The 27,839-nt window shown below is 39.9% G+C and overlaps 1 protein-coding gene across 6 annotated transcripts in view; it reads left to right on the plus strand.

Moving 5' to 3' along the window:
* The window catches only part of FAM13C (family with sequence similarity 13 member C), a 142,349-nt gene that overhangs the window by 92,747 nt on the left and 21,763 nt on the right, over window positions 1–27,839 (plus strand). For all 6 annotated transcript variants that reach the window (XM_045069872.1, XM_004765652.2, XM_004765653.2 and 3 more), the window contains 3 exons: window positions 11,340–11,424; window positions 25,878–26,088; window positions 27,160–27,298. In XM_045069872.1, the coding sequence (XP_044925807.1) occupies window positions 11,340–11,424; window positions 25,878–26,088; window positions 27,160–27,298 (435 nt within the window). The remainder of the gene's footprint in view (window positions 1–11,339; window positions 11,425–25,877; window positions 26,089–27,159; window positions 27,299–27,839) is intronic.

Consider the following 27,839-nt stretch of genomic DNA (forward strand, 5'->3'; position numbering starts at 1 on the left):
GATGTTATGGGGACTTGTCTTCCCAGTGTGGGTCCCCAGTACTAGACGTGCCTGGTTTGGGTCTGAAACTCTTACTTCTCCATGCTTGTGATGTCTCTCTTATTTGTGATTAGTTTCACTGTGGGGAGGGGGAAGTTGTTTTAAATTGTGTCTCTGCTCTCCTACCCCTTCAATGTGACATTCTCTCTGTGATTAACTGTGGAAGGTTTGTTCTGCCAGTCTTTGGGTCATTTTCAAAGTTAGTTTCACAGATTTAGCTTTTATCTCAATGAGTTTGTGGGATGAGGTGGACTCAGAATCTTCCTACTTTACCATCTTCCTTCCTCACCCCACCTCTTAATTTTATTAATCTTTTTTAACAAGTAATCTTCTTAATAATCTTAATAAATACTCTAAATAATTAATAATCTTTATTAATTTTATTAATCTTTATTGATTTTTAATCTCTATTTTATTTATGATCTGACTTTTATTTTTCTTTCCTTCTACTAATTTAAGACTTTGTTCTTTTCTGGTGTTTAGATGTAAGTTTGGATTGTTTATTTGAGACTTTTTTGTTGTTGTTTCTTGGGGTGGGCCTGTATCACCATAAACTTCCCTCTTATAACTGCTTTTAATATGTCCCATATTTTGGAGCAATGTCCTTTCATTTCCATATGTCTCAAGATGTTTTTTTATTTCCTCTTTAATTTCTTCACTTACCCATTAGCTGTTTTCTGGTGTATTGTTTAGTCTTTACATGTTTGTCCTTTCTCCAGTTTTCTTCTTGTAGCTGATCTCTACTTTCACAGTGCTGTGGCCAAAAAAGATGCTTAATATTATTCAACTTCTTAATTTATTGAATTTTGTTTTGGAACTAATGTGATCTATCCTGGAGGATGTTCTTTGTGTACCTGAGAAGAAAATGTATTCTCTTATTTTAGGAAGAATGCTATCTATATATTTGTTAAGTCCATCTTGTCTAATGTGTTGTTCGGTGTCCATGTTTCGTTGTTGATTTTCTGTCTGGATGATTTATCTGTTGATGTAAGTGGGGTGTTAAAATCCCCTACTATTATTGTATTACTGTCAATTTCTCCCATTGCAATTTTTAATATGTGTTTTTTTTTGGTTAGGTCCTCTTATGTTGGGTGCACAAATATGTACAATGTTTTATCCTATTTTTTGATTGATCTCTTTATCATTATATAATTTTCTTCTTTGTCTCTTGTTATAACTTTTGTTTTAAAGTCTATTTTGTCTAGTATAAATATTGCTACTCCAGCTTTTTGTTTGTTTCCATTTGCATGGGATATATTTTTATCCCTTCATTTTCAGTCTGTATCTTAGATCTAAAGTGAGTAGCTCGCAGTCAGCATACAGATGGGTCTTTTTTTTTCTACCTTCCATGTGCCATTCAGCTACCCTATCTTCTGATTGGAATATTTAGTCCAGTTATATGTAAACTAGTTATTATTAGGTATGTATTTATTTCCATTCTGTTAACTGTTTTCTGCTTGTTTTTGTAGTTCTTCTCTGTTCTTTTCTCTTTATTCACCTAGTGATTTGATGACTTTCTATAGTGTTATGTGTAGATTCCTTTCTGTTTATTTTTTATGTATCTATTATAGGTTTTTGGTTTATGCGTACCATGAATTTAATATATAACCATTACATACATAGTAGTCTATTTCGGGTGGTGATTGTTTAAGTCCAAATGCATTCTGAAACTGCCACATTTTTACTCCTCCAACACATTTTATGTTTTTGCTGTCATATTTTATGTATTGGTATTTAATGAATCCCTTATATATAATTATTATAGATTTAGTTGATTTTACTTTTTTTTTACTACCCTCATACTTTTTTTTTTACTTTTTTAAAATTTACTACCCTCACACTAGGTTTATAAGTGTTTGATACATTACCTTTTCTCTATGCTTGCCTTTACCATTCAGATTTTTTCTTCCAAATATTTTCTTATTTCTAGTTATGACCTTTTCTTCCTTTCTTTTTCTTTTCCTTTCTTTTCTTATCTGCTAGTTCACGGGTGAATTAACTCCTTTAGTCTTGCTTGCTTGCTTGGGAAACTCTTTATTTCCTCTTCTATTCTGAATGGTAAACTTGTAGAGAGTATCCTCAGTTATAAGGTTTTTGTTTTGTTTTGTTTTGTTTCAGTACTTTGAACATGCTGTGCCATTTTCTTCTGGCCTAAAGTTTCTGCTGAAAAATCAGCTGAAAACTTTATGGAGGAAGGGTTTATTTATATGCAATGGATTGCTTTTTTTTTTTTTTTTTGCTGTTTTCAGATTCTCATATTTTTAATTTTTGAAATTTTAATTTTAATGTGTTTTGGTGTGGATTCTTTTTGGGTTCATCTTTTTTGGAACTCTCTGTGCTTCCTGTACCTAGATGTCTGTAACTTTCCCCAGGTTAGGGAAATTTTCAATTGTTATTTCTTTAAAGAATTTTTCTGCCCCTTTCTCTCTCTTCTCATTCTGGGACTCCCATAATGAGGATGTTAGGATCCTTGATACTATTCCAGATGTCCCTTAAACCATCCTCATTTCTTGGGGCACCTGGGTGGCTCAGTGGGTTAAGCCGCTGCCTTCGGCTCAGGTCATGATCTCAGGGTCCTGGGATCGAGTCCCGCATCGGGCTCTCTGCTCAGCAGGGAGCCTGCTTCCTCCTCTCTCTCTCTGGCTGCCTCTCTGTCTGCTTGTGATTTCTCTCTGTCAAATAAATAAATTAAAAAAAAATTATCAAAAACCATCCTCATTTCTTTACATTCTTTTCTCTCTGTGCTCTTCAGTTTGAATGATTGCCACTACCCTGTCAGGTTACTAATCAGTTCTTCTTTATCCTCTAATCTACTCTTTTTTCCCTCTAGTGTATTTTTTTGTTACTGTTATGGTCTTCAGGTCTGTGACTTCTGTTTGGTACTTTCTTATCTTCTTTATTTCTTTGTTGAAGTTCTTGCCAGGCTCATCCATTCTTCTCCCAAGTTTGGTGAGTATCTTTATGACCATTGCTTTGAATTTTTTATCAGGTAGATTACTTATCTCCATTCTATTAAGTTGTTTTTCCTGGGGTTTTGATTAGTTCTTTTATTTGGAACATGGTCCTCTGTTTTTCCATTTTGACTGACTCTCTGTGTTTTTTCCTTTGTATTAGGGTAAACACCTATCTCTCCCAGTCTTCAAGTAGGGCCTTGTGTAAGAGATGAAACTTATTTTTTAATTCTGCTCTAGTTATTTGTTGTCTCTTGAATCTTTGCATTTATCTAAACAGTCTCATTTATTCTTGGTAGGTCACCCTTGCTGAGGGTGTGCCAAGACTTGTCAATGTTCTAAAGAGCGAGCCCTCAGTCAGCACCTAGTTTCAGGTGATTAGAAGCCAGACTGTCAGGCAGCAACTTTTAAAGTTTATAAATATATATATTCCTATGAGGCTGCAGTTGTAAATCCTGTTGGCTTCCAGACAGGTCATCTGGTGTCTCCTGGGTGACAGGTGCAAAAATCAGAGCTTCAGATGAGTATATATGTTCCTTTCTGGGAGGGAATGGCATATGCTGCTTTGAGGCCAAAGGAGAGCACAAAGAAGGTGTCCCTGTTTAGGTTCCTTGAGAACACCCCCTAGCCTCTACATGTTTGGCAAACCTGAAGCCTTTCCCTCATGCTGAAGGTCTAAAACAAGTAAAGAAGCCTTTTTAACAGAAAGACTAGGAGTGTCTTTCAGTTTGCTGTTTATATTACCCTGGGGGTGATAGTAGTCTGCCAAGAACGGTCTCCAATTATTATAGTCCTATGGAATGCAGGAACATAATGTAATGATCTTATTGGCGAGAAGAGTAAGAGAGGTGATCAAGGAGTTAACCGGGAGCATGTGAACCGTGTGTCCCTGGCCTTTGTAAGGCAGTGGGAGAACACAAGACTGGAATGTGCCGGCAGGCCATAGCATGACAGTGGAAGACTGCAGGGCCAGGGTGTGCCTGTCAGCTATAGCAGGGCAGTGGGAGAGTGCAGGGCTGGGGCACACATGCCTGCACTATGAAGTTAGAGAGAGAGTGCAGAAATGGCATGTGCTAGTGCTACTGTCCCCAGAGAGTTCTTATAGGTTCCAGCCCCTCCAGTAGATGGTTTAAGATTAGTAAATGAATCTTCTTCACATATAGTATAGGCATTTTCAAACTGCTGCTCTTTTTTGTTTGTTTGTTTGATTTTGAAGGTTTATTATTCATTTTAGAGAGAGAGATATGTACAAGCAGGGGGAGGGGCAGAGGGAGAGAATCTCCAGCAGACTTCCTACTGAGTGTGGAGCCCAATGCAGAGCCAAAACCTAGAATCATATGCTCAACCAACCGAGTCACCCAGGTGCCCCACAACCTGCTACTTTTTTGCTAGTCCCCAGGGTTACTCTGCATGTAAGCCAGTCATTTCTGCACAGTCCCTTGAGTTTCCTGGATGTGTTTTTCAAGGTCAGACATTTTGGGGGCTTGTATTTCTATTGTAGGTCCCAAGGGTTGGGGTACCTCACGTAGGGCTTGAAGCTTGCTCCTAAGGGAGAAGTTTTTATTTGTGGAATCCCTCCTGATTGTGGATCACCATGCTAGAGGTGGGGTTTTTGGCAAGATTGTATGTCTGCTTCTCCTGTCCTTCTCAATATAGTCCTTTTATCCATTAGTGTGAACTAGCCATTCAGCTAGTTTTCAGGGTGTTTTTTATTTGTTTGTTTGTTTGCTTGTTTTTCAGAGGGGATTGTTCTATATGTAACTGTAGATTTAGTGTGTCCATGGAAGTAGGTGAGTTCAGGATCTTCCTACATCTCCATCTTAGTCCACCCCATCTTACTGAATTTAGTTTTTAAGCAGAATATTTTTCAGAGCTTAAAGAAATTGAAACAGAAGTAGTTACTAAGAGTTAATGTATGGGTTACAACACAGAATAGATTTGTGGACTCTAGCCCTCAGGATATAATTGATGTTTTAGAAAATATGATTTATGGGAGCTAATTCTCTTTAAACTCTGTCCTTTTGGATAGTTTAAGTACTAATAGCTCCAATGAGAAACTATCGAAGTCCATTCCATGAATTGAAAATGAGACACATTGTAGTTTTAGAAAATCAATATCAGAGTTCTGAATTAAAATATGAGTTTCATTATCAGTATTATTGTCTCCCAAACACCTCATTTTTATATTTATTTACCAAGGTGAACATAACAAGGACATCAAAATGAGATAAAACTAAGTACAATACTCTCCCTTCCTAGGTTGAAATCATCTGGCTAAACGGAAATTTGGTTTAGGTTATTGTGTGTTGTGGTGGCATTGTCCTTGTTTAAGAAGTCTTGATAATATCAGAATAGGATCTGGATCCTGTAGTCAACACAGGGTCCCTAGAAGTGAATAGGTTTTTCTCTTACATTGAATTTCTCCACTGGGTAGTGTGGGAGGTAATGGCTGATCCCCTGGAGCAGAGGAGGCTGAACTGAGGTGTGTAATCCCTCAGTTGGACTTGGCTGCAAAGCTTCCTGGACTATAAGCAATACAGGCCCCAAAGGAATTAGCTGAAAGTCCACTGTTTCTAGGGATGGGTCAATTTGGTATTTTCTATAGCCATCACTTTTGGAAGAAGTCCAGCTTCTTTCGGCAAGAACATTCAGAGATCAGTAACAGCCATTCAGAAGGCAACACTGCCTTGCTTCTGAGCACTTCATAATTTATGTGTCCTGGTGTGAGTGTGTATGTGTGGTGAGACAGAGGAGGAGCGGCCCTCAAGGTGTGTCCAGGGCAGGAGGCTAATGAGGGTGTCAGAGGGCGAGGAGTAAGGGAAAAGCTATTGTTCCTGGGATAGGTGGAGCTAAGCAGGCAAACAAGGCAGCTTTTAGAGTAGGTCAAGTCCCCTGGGAATAGGGCTCTGTCTCTCAAAGTATGGTCCTTGGACTTCCTGTATCTAAATGACCCCCCACCACCCCCCCCTGCCCCGGGCCACAGAATTTGAATCTTTTGGGTGATACCTATGTGATACACATCTTTAACTAATCCCTTAGTAATTTGTAATCATTTTAAAGTTTCTGGGCCACAGCAACAGGACAGCTTGGATCTGGATACTCAGAAGGGCCTAAAAAGAGTCCAGGAAATAAAAACTAATATGCAATGGCAGTCCTTTTATAGGTTGGCTCCTGTACTACTCACTGTGCTAGGTATGGCAGTGAACAATGGAGGCATGGTTCCAGCCCTCTTGGAGCAAGAAGGAGCCAATAAACAAGGGGAAATGAATCAAATTACATATTATGGTGAGTGTTAGAAATATATAAAATGCTAACAGAGAAATTGGGGGTGCAGCTTAGCTAAGGTAATCAAACCTGGCTCAAGAATTTGATAGAAATTTGACTGTGAAATGACTATAGCTAAAGCAGGCCTGGAGAGGTGGGGTCAGGAAGCAGGTGGAAAGAAAGGGGAGTGTGTGTGAGGAGGCGTTGAGAGGTAGGTCATGGAGGGAAATATACATGGGAAACATTAAAATCAGGGAAGAAGAACGGTAATTAAAATGGGATATTCAGGGACCCAGTTGTATCCCCAACTTTGAGCAAATATCCAATTTGATCTTCATATCACCATAGAGAATTTATATACAGTTCTTAGATAAAAAAAAAAAGGATGTGAAAGGGCCACTGAACCTCTTCACAAAAATTAAAAGTAAGCTTTCCCTGTTCTGCAACTGGTGAAGTGCAGGCAAAGGTACCTTAAAATAACATTTAACCATCCAGCCTGTGTGGGTGTTCTCCATTCCAACCCAACTAAAGAGGGACCCAGTAATTGCATAGCAGAGAAAAGTGAGTAGAGTATTTTCTAAAACAAGTAGCATATTTTCCATTATGTAAAAGAGAAAAAAAAAATAGCTTTTAGAAAGCCACACCTAGGTTCCGTGGACTTCTCTTTGGTTTCACACATATCCAGATGGAAGAAGGGAAGGAGAGGTAGTCATTGTTCTTTAGGGCATCCATCAACCTTTGTTTATTTTTCCTGTAGATCCTAAAGATCCATTATGGAGACCTGGGATTGTAAATCTGCATTAGTGCTAGCAGGCTGGCTCTGAGGAGTGGGCTGGGGCAGCCTCATAGGGAATGCTGGTCCTAGTGAGAGAATGGTTGCATTGAGGTAGCACCAGGACACCAGGGATTTACAGCCCTTAGTTTTCTGTAGGAGAAAAACATGTTCCTGCATTTAAGGTCACTGCGTCAGGCATGATCAGAGTTAAACGATTGCTTACTCTCTCCTCAGGCTTGTGGTTTCTTTTTCCATCACCATATGACAGTAGAAACTTCACTATTATTTGATTTGCTTGCTTTCTGGCTATCTCCCCACTACACTGGAAGCCCCGCAAGAAAGGGGTAAAACCAGTCTCACCAGAGCCTAGTGCAGCTCTGTGTGCATTAAAAGTGGGCAGAGCCTAGTAGCTGTATGTGTGGTGTTACATCTGTGTAAGGGCACAATGTGCAGTGTGACTTGTCCATGGGCCTTCTCAAGGGTTTATCTATGGGGCTCAGCCCTGATGCGACAGGCTGAATGTCTTCTGTTGCTTACTGGAAGGACATATGACGGTGGCATAGATTGCTTACAGGTAAGGCCCCTACCCCCACCCTTGTCCTGGGTTTCCTGGTCAGCAGGAGAGGTATCCCTTTATAATGGGTCTATAGACCCATCCTACACAGCATGTCCAAATCCCCACTCTCCATTCCTATGTTGAGAAACATCTGGTCGTCTTCAGGTAATGGGTCAGTTTGGAGTGAGGAAGGTATATAGTTGATGACAACTGGTCATAAGAATGACCACCAAAAGGAAGACACTTCCATTCTGCTTTCTTGTCTTCAGTTATAGCAGCTTATTTTTTCCCTTCTGCTTGGAGATGGTCTTACACCTTGAGACCTTCATTTTCTCTCTCTTGTTTCATTTGCCACTTGCTTTCTTCCCCGCTCCTTTAGCCTTACTCTTATCTCTTATCTCAGAGAGGAATAAACCATCCATGCAGATGGATGGTCTTTGACAAACCTCCTGTCTTGTTTTTGCTTCGGTCTGAGTACAAGGGAGGGACAGGTGGGAGAGTAAGATGGACAACAACCCAATTACTACTTCTACCCGTAACTGGGTCTCAGCGTTATCCCTCACTCCCTGTGGGAGTTCAGAGGCCTCTGAATGTGAGCTGACATACTCCTATGCATTGAAATTATTTGCTCTTTGTGTTACATGTACACTTGGTTCAGATCCAGAAACACTAAGCATCCACATTGTGCCATACTCTGTGCACCATCCTCAGTGTAGGTGCATGTTTGTTTTCCATTCCCTTACAGTTGGAAAGGGATTTAGAAGTCATCTAGGCCCAGACCCTTTATAGGCAGATGCAGAGAGTGGGGCCCTGGAAGATAAAGTGATGAGTCAAGGCCCCAGGGTTGGTATAGCATTTGGCCTCACACATGACCAGAGCTCTGCCCAGTGGCCTCTGGGGTGTGGAGATCATTTGTAATAAACCCAGTGTTCAGTCCTAAAATAAGAGCATATATATATATATATATATATATATATATACATATATATATGCTTTTATATATTTTTATTTATATACATATATTCATATATTTATTATTTTATACATGTATTATACATGCTTGTATATATACATGGAAAAACTAAGGTTTAGAGTAGCAAAAATGCTTGCCCAAAGTCAGATGCATAGAAGGTAGCAGAGCTGACATGTCCTCTTCTGCTTTGTAGGATATATAAAAACACATGGAGTCTACAAGAAGCAGCAGGTTCCACACCCTTCCTCTAAATGTAGGGAGGGACTTCCTTCCTTCCTTCCTTCCTTCCATCCGTCTGTCCTCCTTCTTCCTTGTATTAATCTGCTAATACACTGTTAGAGCTGCCATTAAAAAAAAAATACTACAGACTGGGTGGCTGAAACAACATACATTTATTTCCTCAGTTCTGGAGGCTGAAAGCTCAAGATCAAGGTGGTGGTAGAGTCGGTTTCTCTTGAAGCCTTTCTCCTGGCTGGAAAGCAGCTACTTTTTCACATGGCTTTTCCTCTGTGTATGCATCCCCAGTGTCTCTCTCTGTGTATATGAGCCCAATCATATTGAATCAGGACCCCACCCTTAGACCTCATTTTCCCTTTAAAAGCCCCATCTCCAAATACAGTTGCTTTGGGGGTTAGGTCTTCACCGTATGAATTTGAGGAAGACACAATTCAGTCCATAGTGTAACTCTTGGGTATTGTAAATAATATTGCTATGAATAAGGGTGCACAAATATCTGTTTGAGTCCCTGCTCTCAATTCTTTCAGGGTATATATGCAGTAGCAGAATTATTGGATCATATGCTTGTTCTATTTTTAATTTTTTTTTTTTTTGAGGAAATGCCATACAGTTTTCTATAGCACCTGTACCATTTTACATTCTCATGTCATCATTTCTTAATTTTCAAAATAGTTTTGCTCTTTTTTGAAAGGTCACTCTCCAAGGTCTGCCAGTAGGAAGTTTGTCTGGAATTTTGTTTGTTTGTTTGTTTGTCTCCCAGATGCCTGGAACTCTTTTCAGAAACTTGGTACCCTTGCTTCTGGGTAGCTCCTGTCAGTAACCTCAGGTTTTTACTTTCACACTCAAATGCTGGGAGAACATCCCAGAAAGGAGGAGGGAGCAATAAAAAGGTGACCCGATCTTAGGCAGATGCCTAATCTGAACTGTGGGCCCTTAGTCAGCAGCCCCTGAGCACAGAGGAGGTTTGTGCCTTCATCTCTGAGCACGGCAGAGGAGGTATCTGGAGCCCATTTAGTAGGGAACAACTTTGAAAACACTGCTGTGGGCTTGTATTTGTTTACATCAACAGCATGGAAGAGGGTATGTGTGTAGGAATAGGTATTGTTGGGGGGGGGAGGGGCCCAGTGTGAAGAGATGCCAGAGGTAGGCACTTAGGTGAGGTAAGGCGTGAGCCTATCTATGTGGGTAGGGGTGTGTGTGTACCGAATAGATGTGAGAGCGGGAGCTGAGTATGAGGGCGTATATATGGTGTGTGTATGGTGGGGTGTCTCTGTGTGTATGTGTGTAGTAGGGGATAAAAAAAGGTGAGTGTGAAGAGTAGGAATGAGAGTGTATATGGGGTTATTTGGAGGTTAAGTGTATGTGCAAGTAGTGTGAAGGTATGGGGTTGGCATGAGGGTGTGGAGAACAGGGGGTGAAGGTAGGGTAGGTATAAGGGTATGCAAGGGATAGGGATGGGGGTGAGTGTATGAAGATGTGTGGGGAATAGGGGATGTGGAGGGTAGGGTGTGAGCGAGTATGTGTGTACTGGAGGGTCATAATAGGCACAGGATCAAGTCTCCACTCCAGGCGGCCACCCCTGCCAGCAGCTCTGTGGGTGGAGGAGCTGCTGAGGCCTGCAGAGCTTTCCTGTTGCAGGGGAGTGGCACCCCGCCAAGGCCTCAGGCGTGACTCACTTTCACCTGGTCAGGAGAATTAATTTGCTGGGCATCTGCATCATGGCAGGATACGTGCGTCAGTCTGCATGACTCTGTTCTTATTAAGAACCTTGGGAGAAATTTAAACTGAGAAATGAAGGGGGTGGGGAGGGGGTTGTTCTGGGAGTTAAGAAATTGCTTCTCGCTCAGTGATCAAGGCCCTCTCCCCTGCTTCCTCCACCCTGCTTTCGATATAGGCCTCTATAGCCATCCCATGTGAGGGAAGCAACTTCAGAAGACACACATGAGTGCATGCATATACCCTCCCAGACACAGATGTAGATCAGGGAGCCCATTAGCACCTCCCAGATGCCAGGCGGCCTCTGCAGCAGTAACTCTTTATGCACTGCGGTCTGCTGCAGTCTTCGTAGTTAAGGGATGCTGGCTTTTATGAATGGTAGCCTGGGAGGGGCCTAATGTCACTTGCTCCTGATGTCAGCACAATGAATGAAACACTTGCAGAGCGTAAAGCCCCAAGCACTCGGGGAAGCAGATAGCATCTCAGATTGGCTCCTTCTGGTGCAGCGTCTCCTGCTGACGAAATCACCAGTCCCCTGTGTGACACATAAAGCCATATACGTTAGGACTGAAATGAGGCAGAAACTGAGGCTGCATGTGAAATAAGTTGTATCTGATTCTGGCACAATCAGCTCTACCTGAAGCAGCTGGAGCTGAGATCTTCCCCCTGCCAGGCGCTGGAGGAAGGTGCTCTGCGGAGCTACGGACTCACTGTTGTGTATTAGGCAGTTACTTAGCTAGCCCAATGTTCTGCTTTTGCTGGCAGAATTCCTTGCTGAAGCTCCAAGCCCTGGAAACTGATCTGTGCTCTGCATTTTTGGCAAACCAGGAAGAAGCTGCTCAGGTGCATGGACTCAAGGACCCAACCCCAGTGTCGACCCAGAGTGTGCCTGCGGAAGGCGCAGATGCTGCAGGTAAGAGGCTGGGCTGGGGACAGGTCTTCACGTGTACTGTCAGGATAGTTCAGCTTCTTGCTGCTTTGCTAAACCTGGCCTCCTATGGGGAAACCATGTCTGGTGCAACGGAAAAGCTGAAGAGGTGCTTGAGTTGTAGTGGGGGAGCTGAGAGGGAGCAGGAGGCATTATGGTGTGTGCTGGTATAGAGTATGCTCTCCAGCTGGGGGCCAAGCGTCAAACTTAAGCGTAAATAGGTGTCAGGTGAAAAACACTCACCACAACTCCTGGTCCTAATGAATTCCTACTTGGTTTTCTGTGACAAACAAGTGGTGTACTTATTTTCTATCCCTGGATGTAGATAATCTGTACTGTCTTGATACTGATAGTATTTTTGAGGTATTCGGTGATAGGAGAGTTTTAACATGACTACTTGCTTTCTTCTATTACCTGCTTGTAAGATGATTCAATACAGACAAAGAGGAGGTGAGTGGTGTAACTCTTTCTGATCCTATGTTGTCTTTTTCTGTCTCAATTTTTTTTCTGCATTAACTTCTATGTTGAAAAGTCTCAGAATTGATTTCCATTTGTCTGATAGTATCTCTGGTTTTAACCCCAGAGATGGCAGATTGGCTAGTGAGCAGTAAGGCAAATTAATGCCTCCAGAAAGACAGTTAGGAAAGAAACACTAATTTATATAAGTAGAAATGAGAGCACAGCTTATCTTTTATAACCCAGATGGGTAAGAGGTTTATAGACTGGTTTCTGGATGGCTGATAAAAATAGGATTAGGTGAACTTGCTTCATGAGATGTCCTTTATCTCCAGGAACTGAAAGAAGAGATTTAAAAAGGTAATGTATTTCAGTGTCATTATTAATAGCTCATTGAAGACATTCCTGGTTAAAACAGATCCATATGGTCTAAGGAGGTAAAAACATCATCCCAGTGTTTATTAAGTATGTTAATAATTAAGTGTATTAATAATAGTGGCTAATAGTAGCTACGCTTAGTAGCTTTATTACTACTGAAGATTTTTGTGCTCCAGGCACTAAGTCCTTTATATATTTTATATTAAATCCTTAAACTAATCTGTGAAATAATATGCTTCACGAGGAGGACACTGAGGCCTAGTGTAACTCTGCTGGTAAGTGGTAAATTATTTCCCCATGGATGCAGGTGGCTAGTTGGCTGTCCTTATTTTCTGATGAGCTCCCCTTGCTCTGCTAGCCATCCATTGTGTTTTGATGAAAGGCAATAAAAGGGGGCAGGACCCAATGTCAATCCAATTAGAGTTTTAAGTCAGATTATTAGACACAATTTTCTTCTTCCACCAACCCCAACAAACACATATAAACGCATAACAAAGTCTTAAGCCAGATGCAAATTCACCTTTGAGTTGTCTGATGTTTTGTATAGCTACCCAAGTATCTGGCAAAGAGTTATAAAATATTTATATGATATATATATATCTTTTCTATTTTAAATCATGACTTTTTTGTGCATGTATGTGTCATAATCTCCAATGGTCAAGAGTAGTTTTGCATTTTCTCATTCTAGATGGACAGGATTTTGAACAAGCTTATTAACACTCCTTGTATAATGGAAATACATGCCAAATTTATGTAGAAATTGCCCATACCAAAGGAGCAATCCATACATGTCAAGTGTCAAATGGCAGAAATGGACAGAAGGTTCCTTACAGAGGATGCTGAATTTCCAAAATATAGGTGAATCTGAGGTGTCCCAGAGCCCTTCCAAGAGAGTCTATGAAGATGAAAGGTTTTTATTTTGTGTGTGTGTGTCCACACACTAGTTAAGAATATTTCTGGCAAGTCTGTCAAGTTTTCAAAGATAAAATCCATAAAATGTTGATGTTTTTCACCTTCGTAGAGCTTATGAATAAGGAGTCTTATGTAGCCAAAATGACTGCATAAGAGTGAAGAAGCTCCAACCCCTATACTGAACCTTGTAGTACTTTGACACATATACTGGACCTTGTAGTACTTTGACACATATCTTCTCTAATTTTCCAATAACCCTTTGACACAATCTCGAAACCACTTGCCAGATGTTTTCAGGGATCTAAAAGTTCTCTGCATTTGGCAGGGATATTGCCAATGTGGCAAACATTTGGAATAGTTTTTCACAGATTAGTTTATGGGATCATTGGTTCTCATTGGCTTCCAAAATGAGTGTTTATAGGAAGGTGAGATATATATATATATATATATATATATATATATATATATATATTTAATTAATTTTTGTAGTAATATATTTTCTAATCCATGTGTCATTCAGAAAGAAGAAATATTTGCTCATCTTAAAGGCTCAGGGACTGTGAAAGGATTTCTAGAGTGATCTTTGACCACCTTGAAACTAATTTTTATGTGTATAAGAATCCATGTTGAGAGTGTGATCACATAAGATTAGTATAAATGACTATAAATCTATAAAGGATCATATAACTTAAAATTTTCTTCTTCCCAAGCCTAGCATCTAGCCCTAACCTTACATATATATATCTATTCAATTAGTAATTGTTGATGTCAGTAATTGGTATAACAAAGACAAAGCCCAATAGGTGATTTTTACAGAAATATCTGGGTATGTTACCAATTAACTATTAAAGGCAAACATTTATAAATATAAATTGATCTGACTTAAATAGATTTCAAGTTTACTTTAGACTCAATTAGGGCATGACAAGTAAAGTGTGTAGGCATTTGAAATGGTCTCTTAAGATCAACGTGTGGGTTTTAACTTGGATTTATAGGTTACAAAGGTCAGTCCTTCTTAGTAAAATATCTGAAAAGCATCTCCATTCTGGAAATGCAATTATAAACTGCCCTTGCAGCAGAAACACATTTCATGGCACCCCTGGAGGAGCACTGGGTTCTGAATATTGTTGGTGAGCCTTCCTGCACGTGATAATTACCAAGAAGCTTTTCACATATGGGGATTCTTAGTCCTCATCACAGGACAGTCTGAGGTGGAAGTCCTGTGATCTTTATATTTCATAAACACTCCCAAGCAGTGGGAACCATTATTAAGTATCTTGAATTAGGAGGGAGAAGGTCAGGTTCTCTTTGATTCTGCTTCACCTCAATTTCCTGGACGACTTGGACTTATAACTCAGGGTCTGTGACCAGTCAGCTCAGTCCATTTCCTTTAGGAAGAGAAAGGTGCTCAAGCACCCAAGTCCTCAGGCTAGAAATGTGTGGGGTGGGGACATGGACCAGGGTTAGGGCAGATTTGGGGGATATAGAGACCCTTTGAAAAAAATGATAGGAAAGCAGCTGCAAGAGGACCTTTAGACTATCCGTGGGGTTATCAGTTGTCATTGTTTGCCCAGGAATGTCTAAGTTTTAGCATTGAAAGTCCCACATGCTGGGAAATTCTCAGTCCCAGGCAATCTGGGATAGCTGGTAACCCTACCTGTAGGTTGCAAATTGCATATTTTGAGATGGAAACCCCCTCCACACTGAGGCTCAAAATCCCTCTGCCTGTATCAATAGCCTCTTAAAGCCGAAGCAAATCCTTCCTCTGTGGCATTAGTAAGGATCTATTCTGGTGTTGTTGAATAGAAAATGGAATGAACATTGTCTTTTCAACTGCTTGTCATTTTCAGAGTGTGCAGAAGGACTGTTTGTTCTACATGACTAAGCATAGTAACCCCTGTTCTGTCTGAACATGGGTGATTGATGGTATGGGGTTTGTAGCAAAAGTTGTCACCATAGATAACTGAAGACTTATTACTAGAAATAATAAACCACAGCAGTTTCTAACCAATTCTTTTGTTGTAAAATCTTGGTTTTCAAACTTTTATTTGGATAAGAGCTTTGTTCCTAATGTTGATCATTAGTGAGAGCTAATGTGTATAACTATTTATAGGATATAATCATTCCCATAAGGAATTCTGCATGGTGTGTAAGTCACTTTCTTATGTCCAAATTAAGATGGGGCAGAGTTAAAGAGAACCTGAACTTCTCTCTTATATTTTAAGACACTGTCGACTTGACCGGATGTTACCAATTACTTGGGAGGACTTATTAAACTTATAGGTAGATGTCTTGGGCTCTCCACCCTAAAATGCAAAATTAAAATGTAGAGATAAGGCCTGGAAATTCCCATGTTTGAAAAGCTGCCCTGGTAATTCTGGGGTACAGAGAGATTCAGGAACAGTTTCTGGAACACAGTGCTCTACTGTTTCTCTAGGGGGCAAGAAATGTCCACCTCCTCCTGCAGGCGGAGTTTATATCTGGCCTTCTGGAACATGGGGGCATCTCATGTGTCTGCTAAGTGTGTTATCCACCCAACTTGATATTTTATCCTATCTGGCAGTGACCCCACACAGTGTTTGAAAGTTAGTAAGAAGGGATCTCCATTACTTCAACCTTTTAAGTGCACATAATTCCAAATATAATTTAGAAACTTTGTTCTTTATGGATTTATGTGTATGTGTGTATGGTATTTCTAAATCCTAACAGAAACTTTTTTATATTTTTGGTATTTTACACCTGTTGCTTTAACTAAGAAATGGCTACCACCATAGAAAGTAGTACTTCATCTTTTTGTCCTAAATTAGTTCCTTTAAAGCAGTGGCTTTCAGCCAGTGTTGATTTTTTTTGCATCCACCTGCCTGCTGCACCCCCAGGCATGGGGATATTTGGCAATATCGAGGGACATTTTTGGTATCACAGCTGGAAAATAAGTGCTACATCTAATGAGATAGAGACCACAGTTGCTGCTGAACATCCTACAGTGAACAGGAACCCTCTGTGCCCACCCCTACTTCCCCAATAAAGAATGATCTGGTCCAAGATTTCAACAGGGCCAAGGTTTTAGAAACCTTCCTTTAAAGATTTTACATGCATAATTTCATCATTAGCTAATAATGACATTTTCATTTGTGTCAGACATTGTTAGCTGCATCTTCCTCTTTTATCTTCACAACCTTATGAGGTAGGTGCCATTATTATGGCCAGATGAAAGATGAAGAAATAAGCGTGGAGATTTAGTATAACTTGCTGAAGGTCCCACGGCTACTGAATGGTAGATGTTGGTAAGAAACAGGAGGAGAGGAAGGGTTTCCCCAGTCAGACTCCAAACTTTAGTCCTTCACACTATGCTATTTTCTATCCAGTCTAATATTAAGTCCCATAGTTCTGATATTCTAGAATTTGAAATTAAGCCCCTACTCTATGTATATACTCTCTGCTAATGTGTGTTTTTTTTTTTTTAAGATTTTATTTATTTATTTGAGAGAGAGAGAGAGTGTGTGAGAGGAGAAGTCAGAGGGAAAAGCAGACTCCCTGCTGAGCAGGGAGCCCGATGCGGGACTTCAGGATCATGATCTGAGGTGAAGGCAGTTGCTTAACCAACTGAGCCACCCAGGCACCCCTCTGCTAATGTGTTTTGAAAGTAATGTTTTGTCACCCTGAAGTGACCTAGATTTGTAGTTGATTAACCCGTTACAACCCCTCCTTTCATAATCATTTCAGCTCCTGTGATCTAAACCATCTCTAGAACCTTGTGTGTTTCTTGATATGCATTTACCTGACCTTCATAGCAGATTCCAGATGGAGTCAAATGGAATTTTATCTATAAATATAATACCACTAGGAGAAACTGGCAAAGTGCCCAAGGGATCCCTCTATTATTTCTTATGTATGAGACTATGATGATCTCAATAAAAAAAATGAATACCTAAAAATATAAAAATCATAGGCATGAGGGTGTTTTATTAATTACAAAATATTATGCATGTCGGATTGTTTTCTGAACTCTTCCTAGAGATCCCTACTCTGTTCTTGGCTTTTATATCATAGCACTATTCCATTAGAGCTGCAAAATTCCCATTCCATACCAAACTGATAGGTTAGTGCTTATTAAGAGAACACGGATCGTTTTCTCCAGCTGCATTTCCTCCTGTCCACATTGAAGGTCATCTGTTGCTATTGAGCCTCCTCATGACTTGTGAGTTGCTTCTGCAGTTGCTTAACATTTTATTCTTTGGAAACAGGAATATCATCTGCAAACTCAGACTCAAGACTCTATTTCCTCCTCCATGTCATTTTTGAAATGTAAAATAAGATTAATCCAGGATCCATTTGCAAGGATTAGTACTGGCATGTCCATCATGAAGATACTAATTCAACTCTGTTCTTTGCTGCATGTTGTTAAGTGGGTTTTGTAATCCACTGCAAAACATTTAGCCCAGTCATCATTTGGTTTTGTTTTTAAATAACTTCTAATATAAGAACCATGCCATGAACTTCTTGAAAGCCCAAATAAATCACATCCTTTGGTTCTGCCTTGTTCAGAAACAGTTCTTTGCAGAACTTGATGTGCAGGTTAAGTGATCTTGGACAGATGATTTGATCTGTACATCAGTTTCTTTTTCTTTAAAATGGGAAAAAAGAATAGCTTCTACTTAGGATTATTTTGAGAATAATGTAGCATAATGCGTATGAGGAACTTAGCACACCCCTCTTAATAAATGCTCAATAAATGTCAGCTATTATTTTTTAAAAAGCTGGGTATTCTTGCCATAGTCAGAGCTTATGTGGCTTTTCTTCCAGTTGATAATGCTTAACATTTGTCTTTATCTACTGTCATAAGTATAACTACTTTCAAGGTGTGAAATGCCATTAGTACTGTTCATTCTCTAGGTCCCCTCTGGAGTCTTGCATATGATTGACATTACACTAATTCCCTTCAGCAAAAGATATTTATAACAGCAATAATCTATAGAGCTGATGGTTGAAAAATTACCTTCTATTAAAGTTGAAACTACATTTGTTACCATAAAATCTAACCTGTGCTAAACCTATGACATAACTTGCCTGGCAATGATCTTTACTGTTAATAATTTTTCTCTGATGCTGTTATAACCATGTTCATAGTATCTGAAAGAGGGAACTTCACACTAATTCCTTGTTTTCTAAGGAAAATACTTTGTTAATTATTTCAAAATTTATAGATGACAGTATATTCTCTGAGGTTGTTTCTATAACTATAGGGAAAGAAAAAAAGTCCTATAGCTTAAAAAGCCAGGTAATTATTATTTATTTTATTTTATTTTTAATTTATTATTATTTTTAAATTTTTTAAATTAAAAAAAATTTTTTTTACCAGGTAACTATTTTTAAAAAGATTTTTAAATTCAGTTTCTAAGGCAGGACTGTGGTAACAAGTTATCCCATTTGTCCTTGCTACAACATTTACAAAAGAAGATTCTGTGGTAGAAGAGGCTTGCTTGGCCAAGGACATAACAATTGTGAACAAGTGTGATCTCAGACTAAGTTTGGGGCTCTAACTCAAGAGTCTAGGTTTTTAACTACTAGGTTGATAGTCATTTTTTGAAATTTAGTTGATTTTATTTTTAAGAAGTTTTAGGTTTATTGAAAATTGAGCAAGTGGTACAGAGAGTTTTCATATATCTTTTTTTCCTTTTCACACAGTTTCCCATATATTAAAATCATTTTAAACCTTTCTGGTTATTCCTTCATCCATGCTTATGACACAAGTACAGTCTGGAAATGACCAATGGCATGCCCAGACACTTGGTGTCTGAAATTGTTCTGGGAACCCACACCCTACCACCCCTAAGCCCAGAATGAAGAACCTACACCATCTCTTCTAGTTCCCTGAGGATCATAATTTTCTGTGGCTCTGTCTTTGTGGAGCTCTGGGACTAACTTCTTAGACTAATTTTTCCTAACTGACACTGGATAAGCCTAGTAAAGAACAGCCCCCCCTCCCCCGAAGATTAGAATTTCCTTCCTTCTGTCTTCCCATTTGCTTTGTATATTCAGTTTTCCTTCTGCTTTGCAAAGTACATCTGCTTTTAAATGAAAAATGCTTTCAAAAATAGCTTTGTATCTTAAGAGCAGATTTTTATCAGCTGTACCACTGAGGTGGTCAGTTGTGCAGGAATTAACTAGAAGACCTGGAGAGCTGTTTAGGCTGAACAATAATCAGAGCACAGCATCTAGCTTTCTCTGTATATCAAGAAAGTACTTTTAAATTTTGGACACTGTTATGGACGACAGTGGCTCTTTCCCTGGTCCCACAGCTCAAGCAGAGCTCTGTAACCTAAGCATTTGATTCCACTTTTGTGACACAGGGAGGGGGGAAAATTGTTCATTGGCCTTGCTATTTCTCTTGGTTATTTTCTCAACTGTTCTTTGGTAGTATGCATATAGGCAAAAGGATGAATAATGTGCAAAGGTTCATTTAATCACTGGTAGATCTGTCTAGAAGATTGTTTCTTCTTTCCTCCCTGGACTGGACGTTTGGTTTGGTAGTGTATAGAAACTGCCTCCAATAATATGAATTACTCTTACTTCAGATGTCCTATTCCAAAACAAAGAAAGCATGGATTTCTTCCCTTTCTCATTATGACAGGATCTGGAGATCTTGCATCTGTCTTTGGTGTAAGTCATGTTACCGCAGCCTTCAGACACTACAGTTCTGATTGAGGCGAGAAGTCACTAATGTCCGAACATGTCAGTCTTTAATGGGCTAGAAGTTGATGTTCACTCCCTGTTTCCTCTGTGCAAACTCAGTCTTTGTCATCTGCCTCTCCTTCCTTCTCACCCATCCCTACCATCTCAGTGTCTCTTTGTTTTTATACTTCTTCTTCCCCCACAGCTTTCTGGCTGCTTTTCTTCCTCACCCACTATCTTGCCACTTTGTGTTCCTTTGTCTCCATTCATTCTAGTTGTCTTTACTGCCTCTTTTCTTTGACCTTGGGACTTTACTTTGCTAAGCTAGTTGTGGTATGAAAATAAAATGTATTTAAGACATTTAATTTCATCTAGGCACTTAAATTTATTGAATACTATTTTTATATGGAAAATTTGTGAGTTCAAACTCTTTGCTCTTCCCAAAATGCCAGCATGTTAGTATAATAGTGCAGGGTATAAACAACATGTTAGCCAAGTGACAATGTGATTTTCCTTTGGTTAGGCCTTTGTTCATACAACTTTTTTTTTTTTTAAACTAGTGGTTATTTGTTCCTTCTTGCCATTAAGTCTATAAAAGTACTAAAAAAAATCTTTAAGAGTTTTTTATGAAACTGTTTATAAGTCATGATTGGACTCAAAAGATAATCAGTGACAATATACCATGAAGATTATGTATTTAGGCATTTCTATGACTTGAATGTTATGTTTACTTGGTAAAAGTGTTGTGTATGTTAGGTATAATTGTGATAACTCAAGAAAACAATATTCTGAAATTGTCCTCTTATAATTTTCTAGGCAACAAGAGGGATGAAATTAAATTGGAAGTCCTTACAGGGGTGCCTGGCTGGCTCAGTCAGTACAGTGCGTGATTCTTGATCTTGGAGTTGTGAGTTCAAGCCCCACGTTGGGTGTAGAGCTTACTTTAAAAAAAATGTACTTGATTATTCTTATAGTAATCATGCAGTGAATAAAAATTCACACCTACACACACAAAAGAACTACTCACAAACCTAAAACCTAGATCTACATTTACTGATGGCAATTTAATTAGAAGTAATAAAAAAAATACAGAGGCAAGGAATAAGTTTAGATTTGAGTTGAGTGAAGGTTCTTGATCCCTGTTGTTTTCTGGGTTTTAGGGAGAATTTTGGGATTTTTTATTGCTTAGCTAACGCAGTGCCCTAATCTATTAGCCTTTCATTTTAATTTAAATCAATACATTGACTCCTTCAAAATGAAAATGAGGCTCACAGCTCTGCCTCCTGCTATGGAAGGCTGATTTGGGGGGAGGTGCATGGTGAGATCAAACTCACCTGGACTCTGACTTCTGAGCTCCATACTTGCATATAATCAGGGCCTACTGGGCACCTCCAGAGGATGATGACCAAAGTGCCTCTTCATGTGTCCAGAACAGCCAGCTCCTCTCCTAAGTTCCCTAACTAGGTAAAAGGTAATACTCTAAATAAAAAACAACAACAACTAACATTGGTGGATTATTATGGTACCCCACCCCCAGGCGCTGTTCTAAGCTCTTGAGATTCCTTGAGTTCTTTTAATCCCCCAAACAACTTATGAGATAGATACAGTTGTCATACTATCCTAAAACAAGGCTTTGGCATGCAGAAGATGGTTAATAAACATTTGTTGAATGAATGAATTCCCATTTTGTAGATGGGAAAGCTGAGAATGTAATAGATTGAACAATCTATTGGTCACACATATGAGAAAACTGGGACTTGAATGTTCCTGAGCCTATATCCTGTGCTTTTCTTTTTAAAAAAGATTTATTTATTTATTTATTTGTTTATTTGAGAGAGAGAGAGAGAGAGAGAGAGAGTGAGAAAGCAAGGGGAGGGGCAAAGGGAGAGGGAGAGAGAATTTCAAGCAGACTTCCCACTGAGTGCACAGTTCCACATGGGGCTCGATCTCATGACCCTGAGATCATGACCTGAGCCGAAACCAAAAGTTGGATGCTTAACTGACTGAGTCACCCAGGTGCTCCTATATCCTGTGCTTTTATCCATGATGGCAAGGTGGCTCTTGGACCTGCACAGAGTGCCTACCATAAAACCTAGTCCTGTTTTCACAAATTTTCACAAATTTCCCTTGCTTCTAGATCCCACATGTTTCTGGTAGCTGTCCACAGAATTTGGCACCGACTGGAGTGCCAACTACATCCCCCTCAGTATCTTGGCCAGTTATATTAACCCAGAATCCCTCTTCATCTGTCCTCATTCCTACCCCACCCTTTCTAATCTTGGAGGTACCGTTTGTCCCCTCTTGGTAGTCTCCAAGAAACCAAGCTCACCAGTCTCCCCAAATTTAAATACTGGAATGACTTCAAGCCTAGCCATGTCCTCTCTTTTGTGACTCCATAGTTAACCCTTTTGTACCTTCAGGTGCTCAAATTCAACATACCTATAATGAACCCATTGTGTATCCATCAGATGTTTTTGGGTTGTTTCTAGTTTTTGTTTTGCTGGCCTTCTTTGGGTGAGGCTGGGTGAAAATTCAGATGCTTGTACCTTGTTAGAGTGTTGGGCATACGTCTGGCTCATCTAGCTTTTAAAATCAACAAAGGCTGACATTTGGTATTTGGAATGTACCTGAATGCTACCTATAAAAGACCACCATGAAGGGCATACCCAAGAATGCAAATCTACAAATCCATAGGACTATGGCTATTTCATTACTCAATTAGGTTTCAGCAGTGTGTCTCAAGTGGTTGGAGTAGAGATTTATTTGAATTTTGAATCACTTTAAAAATTCACATTAGATATATTTTTAAAACTGACTTATTTAACAGATTAATACAGCATCTTTTGCTACCTGGGGTTGCATTGCAGCAAGATCAGAAGTTGCTCTTGGCCGTCACACACTGATGATAATGATTTCTCTGTTCCCTACTGCTCAGTGAGTGGGCTGCCAGAAACACTCTTTGGCTCGCATAGTCAGAGATATGGAGTCTTCTATCATGAACACTGGTCGGACCTTCCCTGGTGCTAACAGTTTATATCTCCTTCCACACTGAATTTAAAATGGAGATCTTATTACTATCAGCCTCATGTGGTTGTTATGAAGGTTAAATACATGCAAAAACTCTTACAAGTTGAGGACATAGTGAATCACTCCAGAAAGATTACATATGATTATTCTTATTTACAAATAACTGGGAGGAGGGACAATATGTTGAGGGATATATCAGTTCTCATTCCCATATTAACCCCATAGCAACTCCGCATGTATAGCTGGTGTTCACTAGGAGAGCATAATATTTAATTCCTTATTCTGATGATAATAATTATTAAAATGATGATTCTCATGGTTACTGTGTTTAGCAGCATCTATGCCTTATCTCAGTGTTTCACCAATATGGTGCATAGGCAAACATTGTTAGTTTTAATAGGAATTTATTTTAGTGTGTGTCACTAAAAAGAAAACACACACACACACACACACACACACACACATCAAATTCATTATTTATTGGCCATAATACCTAAGGAGAAACTGAAATTTAAAACAAAACAAAGCAAAATGAAAAACTATGGGTTGAAATTTATCTATCTAAAATACATAGTAAATATATTAATTTATATAAAATAGGTACTTTTCTGCTCTATCTATATACAGATGTAGATCTTTCTTGACTTAAAAATGGGGTTACATCCAGATAACCTACTGTAAGTTGAAAATATTGAAATCCAAATTGCTTTAAATCTACCTAGCCTACTAATCATCCTAGCTTAGCCTAGCCTGCCTCAAAGTGCTCAGAGCACTTATATGAGCCTACAGTTGGGCAAAATTATCTAACACAAAGCCAAATTTATGATGAAATATTGAATATCTCACTTAACTTATTGAATACTGTACTGAAAGTAGGAAACAGAATGGCTGTACGGAGAATGGTTTTAAGTGTATTGATCGCTTACCCTTGTGATTGCGTGGCTGCCTGGGAGCTGTGGCTCGCTGCCAATGCCTAGCATCACAAGAGAATGTTGTACCCTATGGACCCTCTTCCAACCTCCACTTCAGTCAGGTAGCTAAGGGCCCAAGTACCTCCACTTTGGCTTTATAGAATAGCCCCAAGAGACTCGTGGTAGTTTTGATCTTAGGGCCACAGCTGAGCTAAAGGGCTGAAGGCCTCAGACCTTTCCCATTTCAACAAAACACAGTGTTCCCAGGCACATGCTAAAGATTCTTTTCTTCCCCATTGTTATTACCAAAAGATTCTGCTCAGAAATAACTAATATGCGTAAAATGCATTTCTTCTTGGGGCCTAGCGGCTTAAGAAAAAGATTTGGTAAGGAACCTGTATATCTCGTGGGTTTTGAAAGGGATTGTTAGCATATGTTGTGTTTTATTGATTAGCAACTCTTACTCCTGCTGTTATTCCTTTGGGTTCCTGCCTAACCGTGTTTTCTGGGTAAATTATTCTTAGCGAGGGTATTGCCTGGGGTAAGTTGTCAGACACCTGAGCGGAGTGCTCCTTGCTTTCAGGCCTGGCCCCACCTCTTCCCCAGTCCACATCTCATGCGTTTCTGAGGAGCCTCAGCCACTGACAGACTGCTGTTCCTGAGCTTCAGAGGCACAATAGGAGGCATTATCTTGGCTCCCAGTCTGTGACTCAACAGAGAAGAAGAAGCCATTTGAAAACACACGAGGGATTAGACCTTTGATGTTACACAAAGAAAATTGCATTTCAAGCTCTGGAGAACATGAGCCATTCTAAACCTGATTAAGAGTCATCCAGCACCAAATTTTGATAAATGTTTATTTTGGAAAAGTGGATTGCAGGGTTTTCAGATTCTGCTTATTCACCCAGAAAACATTTGTTTTCTTCTTTATTTGGGGTAGGAATAAGAGAAAGCTTTGAGTTGTCCTGAGTGTTTACTGTGCAAAATTGAGGAGTTTCTTTTGGCTGCTGCTTTGAATAACTGTCTAGAGCTCCATAATGTAGAAATTCTCATCCTGGCCACTCTGAGCTCATTTACAGGGGGCATGATCATAGAATTCAGGCACAGACCTAGCATCCTCCCTGTTGAGAGGGTTTGGAGCACGTTTTGTTCTTGTTTTTTATTTTTGTCAAAAATAAAATGACCTATAAAATTTTGAAAAAGAGGGGCACCTGGGTGGCTCAGTGGTTTAAAAGCCTCTGCCTTTGGCTCAGGTCATGATCCCAGGGTCCGGGGATCGAGCCCCGCATCGGGCTCTCTGCTCAGCAGGGAGCCTGCTTCCTTTCCTCTCTCTCTGCCTCTCTGCCTCCCTGTGATTTCTGTCAAAATAAATAAAATCTTTAAAAAAATTTTTTTTGAAAAAGAAACAATCATTCCTAATTCTTCCCTGCTTCAAAGTTGCTAAGTAGCTTGTTTAATCTTTTGGTGCATTTATTTGTACACACAAGTGTATGCTTTTTACATAAAATGGCATCATATCTGTTTTGTTTCGAAATCTGTGGTTTTCACTTAGTATATTCTGAACATCATTCCATGTTGATAAGCAGAGTTCTCCGTCATTTTTAATGACTGCTGAATGATTTTCCATCATGGCCTCCTCTCCCTCCGTAAGTCCTTCACACTCCTGCCTTCACCGGCATTCCTGTTGTCCCTTCCCTTCCTCATAGTCTGTCCTCTTCTGCTTCAGCTCCATTTATTGTTTCCTGTTTTTACTGTGACATTCTTCACACACCCTTCCACATATGCAAATAATATGAAATAGAAGGTTTTCGTAGTTTGGGGCTATGCTGATTTTTTAATTCATACCCAAATAATTTGTGTTTCCATTTTTGGTGGTGGTGGTGGTGGCAGCTTTCGTATTTTCTGCCCAAGTTCTCTTAGAACAAACATGACAGTAGTTTGAAAGCCTTTCATATCCCCGGAAGGAGGAAATGACAAAGAGGCAAGACATTATAATGAATGTTTATGCTCTTTACTTAGGAACATGACAGTCTCAAGGCCTCTGTCATGTCTAGGTCTTGATGATTTATCTTGTTTCCTCAGACCCTGCACCAGTCCACAAAGATGGGCAGAATGAAGCAGACAGTACACCAGAAGACCTCCAGTCTGTTGGGACTAGCAGACTGCTCTGTCACATCACTGATGGTGACAACCCACTGTTGTCACCACGATGCTCTATCTTCAGCCAAAGCCAGAGATTCAACTTAGACCCTGAATCAGCCCCTTCTCCACCCAGCACTCAGCAGTTTATGATGTAAGAAAACAGTGTCTTGTTATTATCCTCATTTCATACAGTTTTTCAAATACTACATTCATGACCTGCAATGAAGTATATGTCTGAGATAGTACGAACATGCTTACGGAATGCAACTGGGAGACCTGAACAGTGAATGTTAACAGTTGGGAATGCTGTGTTAGGTCCTGCTGTCTCAGGAGGAAATGGTCAGGGGAGGCAGGATACCCCAGGGCTTGCATGTTTGGACGTTATTGGTGAAATGACCGGAGTCCTACGTAAGAATATGTATATGCGGATACCAGAATACCCTTGTTGGTGAGCTTAATAGTCTTTCCATGCCCAATAGCAGCCTCAAGGGATGGCCCGTGGCCGTGCTTGGGAGTTATATACCTCAATTTCTTCTTAGAGTCTAGAAAAATGGTGGCTTACAATAGCGGCTCTCCACCTGCCATCCCTCCCCCTGCCCCCGCTGAAAATTGTGAAACTGTGCACTTCTTTTTTAATTCTACAAATAATTTTGACACATAGCTAAAATGAGTATTCCTAGTTTCCCCTTGGTAACTTCTGTGGTCATTAATTAATTTATCCAAACCTGAGCACACAGGCTGTCTATTGATAGACTCGAGGGAGTTAGTGGATTCTTCTATTATAAAGGGTGTGCCATGTGAGAGGGTGAATTACTTTTCTGGAGGGGGTGGTCCATTCCTCTTATCAGATTTGCAAAGTCTCTGTTGTGTTACTATATCTTCCTTAAAATGTTATTAGGTGTATCTCATGCAACCTGTCAGAGATGACACCACAGCAGGATGTCTCCTTTCGTTCTAAATCGGCCTCCTCCAAGCTTTAGGAAATGCATTTCCTGGACTAATATTCTGACATTTATATGCTAAAGTCTCTGATGGCATTTTCCCATAATGGAATTCTGCGATCGGTGGCCTCTGTTAATAAGAAGATGCCACCATGGTAGATCCAGCAAATAACAGACTGCCCTTTCTGAGAATCCAGGAAGCTTGGTTTGGAGGCCAGCAGCAATGTTTATGGGAAGACCATGGGTTCTGATGATTCTGTCCCTCCCTGCAATTGTTACAGGCCCCGGAGTTCTTCACGGAGCAGCTGTGGTGATGGCAAGGAGCCACAGACCATCACCCAGCTCACCAAGCACATCCAGAGCCTCAAGCGAAAAATTCGGAAATTCGAAGAAAAATTTGAACAAGAAAAGAAATACCGGGTAGGGGCCCTACAGTTTGAAATAAGAGTGGATTGTGTCAGAAGTATGTGGGCTCTTCTTTCCTTCCTTTTTGATTACCCCTCTGTGCCAGGGGACAGCTGTTTCCATTTGCAATCCAGGACCCACCATAAATTGCATTCCCTTACTGGATCTGTCCTATCCTCACAGGCTGTAATTTGACCCTGCAAAGATATCTCCTAGTAATGGATTATAACTCTTGTTTCCAAACTGATTCGATTATTGATACTCTTTTTTCTCCCTAAGGAGCACTACTATCACTGTTTCTAGGACTGAAATTTGGAAAGCTTTTGAATTATGATCTTATTTTTTTTCTCTAACCCTTTACTATTTGCAGTTTTGTAAGGAACTATTAAGGACCCAAAGGTCAGAGCCTCTAACTGAGAACAGAATAAGGGAGAGAGTCTTCTTTGACATAAGAGTACCTCTGGTTACCTATCAACTGACATCTGTTCAGCTCATTCATAACAATAAACCCCAGTCCATCTTTTCCTGTCAGACACCAGTCTTCGCGCTGGTATTG

The sequence above is a fragment of the Mustela putorius genome, unplaced genomic scaffold (genome assembly GCF_011764305.1).
Source record: "Mustela putorius furo isolate JIRA1106 unplaced genomic scaffold, ASM1176430v1.1 tig00003949_pilon_pilon_pilon, whole genome shotgun sequence".
Lineage (NCBI taxonomy): Eukaryota > Metazoa > Chordata > Mammalia > Carnivora > Mustelidae > Mustela > Mustela putorius.